Genomic DNA, 1493 nt, shown 5'->3' with positions numbered 1-1493 from the left:
GCATAATACTTTTTTACTAATTAATCATATAATTCTTTTATTGAAGGTTGTAGCGGCTCCTTTTAATGATCGTCTATGTCTGGCCGTAGCACGAGAATTGGAGAGAGTTTTTGGTGGCTGGGTTCCACCAGCTTAATCCATTTTGAAATTCACTTTAATTTTATTCAGTGATAATTTTTTTAACGATTAATGTTCAAGTCAAAATTAATAATGTAGTAGTAATATAATATACAGGGTGTTGGGCTACTCCTGGGAGAAAATTCAGAGGGTGATTCTAGAAGCCAAAATAAGAGGAAGATCAAGAATAAAGAAAATGTATTTGAGGCTTCGCTTTTTAGTTATTAACATTTAAAAACATCCCTGTGGCCAAGCAAATCTCCCTACACCAACGAATATAGGGTCAACACACAAGAGACTTACAGTGATTCTCAAAACCAAAATTTTTAAAACGTATGAATATTAAAAATAGTCATACGACTTTTTCATAAATCTTTATATTATAATTTAATTTATGTATATAATGTACAAAGTTAGTTTAACTTAATAATTAACATTTACCTACATACATATGTATGAATACACATTCACACACATATGTGCGCACTTGACAATGTAAACATCATAGCTTACTATACCTTATTTTTTGTTTATCTTGATGACCGTGATATTCGTTAATAATAAGTTTGCAAAGAAACAAATGAAACACAATTATGAGGAAGCATATACTGATCCAAAAAAGTGTTGGTAGTCCTCCTAATTGGTGTCCATGTTTATGTAAAGCCATTACAAGATGATCATGTGCTGGTGCTATAAGAAAAGTCATAAATAATATGCATTACTATTATATGATTTAGAAGTTTTGTCTTATCAATTTTCTGAATAGTAAGTGAATAGAAATTCACTACCATTCCGAATCGCACGTGCATTTTACAATTTATTGTGTAGAATTGAGTAATTAGCAAAAAATTTGATAATATATAAATAATACTTTATATTACACGAAAAGATACGTGTAAGCATTATAATAGGTATTATCTCTGAATGCCCTTAATCGGTAAAAAGTCATGACTTCACGATCGTATAATAAGGTGTCATATTTATACTAACCATCATCTATGGCATGTACATGTAAAGCATTTCGCAAATCTTGCATGTGTTGATAATCAGATGTTATGTATAATATGGCTGTTAAAGGTTTTGTTAATTTCACTGGAAAATTTGTATATGATTGGCTTAATGAGACAGGGGCATCTAGACACCCTGCATCACAGCCAAAATAGACACTATCACTTTTATCTAAAGCCACTTTTAAAATTGCTCGATTGTCTTCTCCAACCGTTACTGATATATTTAAATGTGTTATATTACCATAACTAATTCTCCTAGGAGAAATAAAAAGTAAATAAATATATTTAATTAAAAATTGAAATACTGCACAATTAAAGTATTTTCTACTCTCTTGCATTTTTAATAAAATAATTCTATTCAAGGTT

The 1493-nt window shown here is 29.7% G+C and overlaps 2 protein-coding genes across 6 annotated transcripts in view; one reads left to right on the top strand and one right to left on the bottom strand.

The window, feature by feature from the left end:
- LOC108572311 (fatty-acid amide hydrolase 2-like) overlaps positions 1-323 on the top strand; it is a 4647-nt gene extending 4324 nt beyond the window's left edge. For all 4 annotated transcript variants that reach the window (XM_017934518.1, XM_017934522.1, XM_017934520.1 and 1 more), the window contains exon 9: positions 47-323. In XM_017934518.1, coding sequence (XP_017790007.1) covers positions 47-136 — 90 coding nt within the window. In that variant the 3' untranslated portion in view covers positions 137-323. The remainder of the gene's footprint in view (positions 1-46) is intronic.
- LOC108572310 (uncharacterized protein KIAA2013 homolog) overlaps positions 238-1493 on the bottom strand; it is a 5767-nt gene continuing 4511 nt past the window's right edge. Inside the window, exons 6-8 of one of the 2 annotated variants that reach the window (XM_017934517.1) lie at positions 1108-1382; positions 636-807; positions 238-274 (exon numbers count right to left, since the gene is read on the bottom strand). In XM_017934517.1, coding sequence (XP_017790006.1) covers positions 262-274; positions 636-807; positions 1108-1382 — 460 coding nt within the window. In that variant the 3' untranslated portion in view covers positions 238-261. Of the gene's footprint in view, positions 275-619; positions 808-1107; positions 1383-1493 lie in introns of those variants that run through there. The other variant, XM_017934516.1, reaches the window with a different exon arrangement.

Source organism: Habropoda laboriosa, unplaced genomic scaffold, assembly GCF_001263275.1.
Source record: "Habropoda laboriosa isolate 0110345459 unplaced genomic scaffold, ASM126327v1 scaffold65, whole genome shotgun sequence".
Taxonomy (NCBI): domain Eukaryota; kingdom Metazoa; phylum Arthropoda; class Insecta; order Hymenoptera; family Apidae; genus Habropoda; species Habropoda laboriosa.
This window is presented reverse-complemented; position numbering and strand designations above follow the sequence as displayed.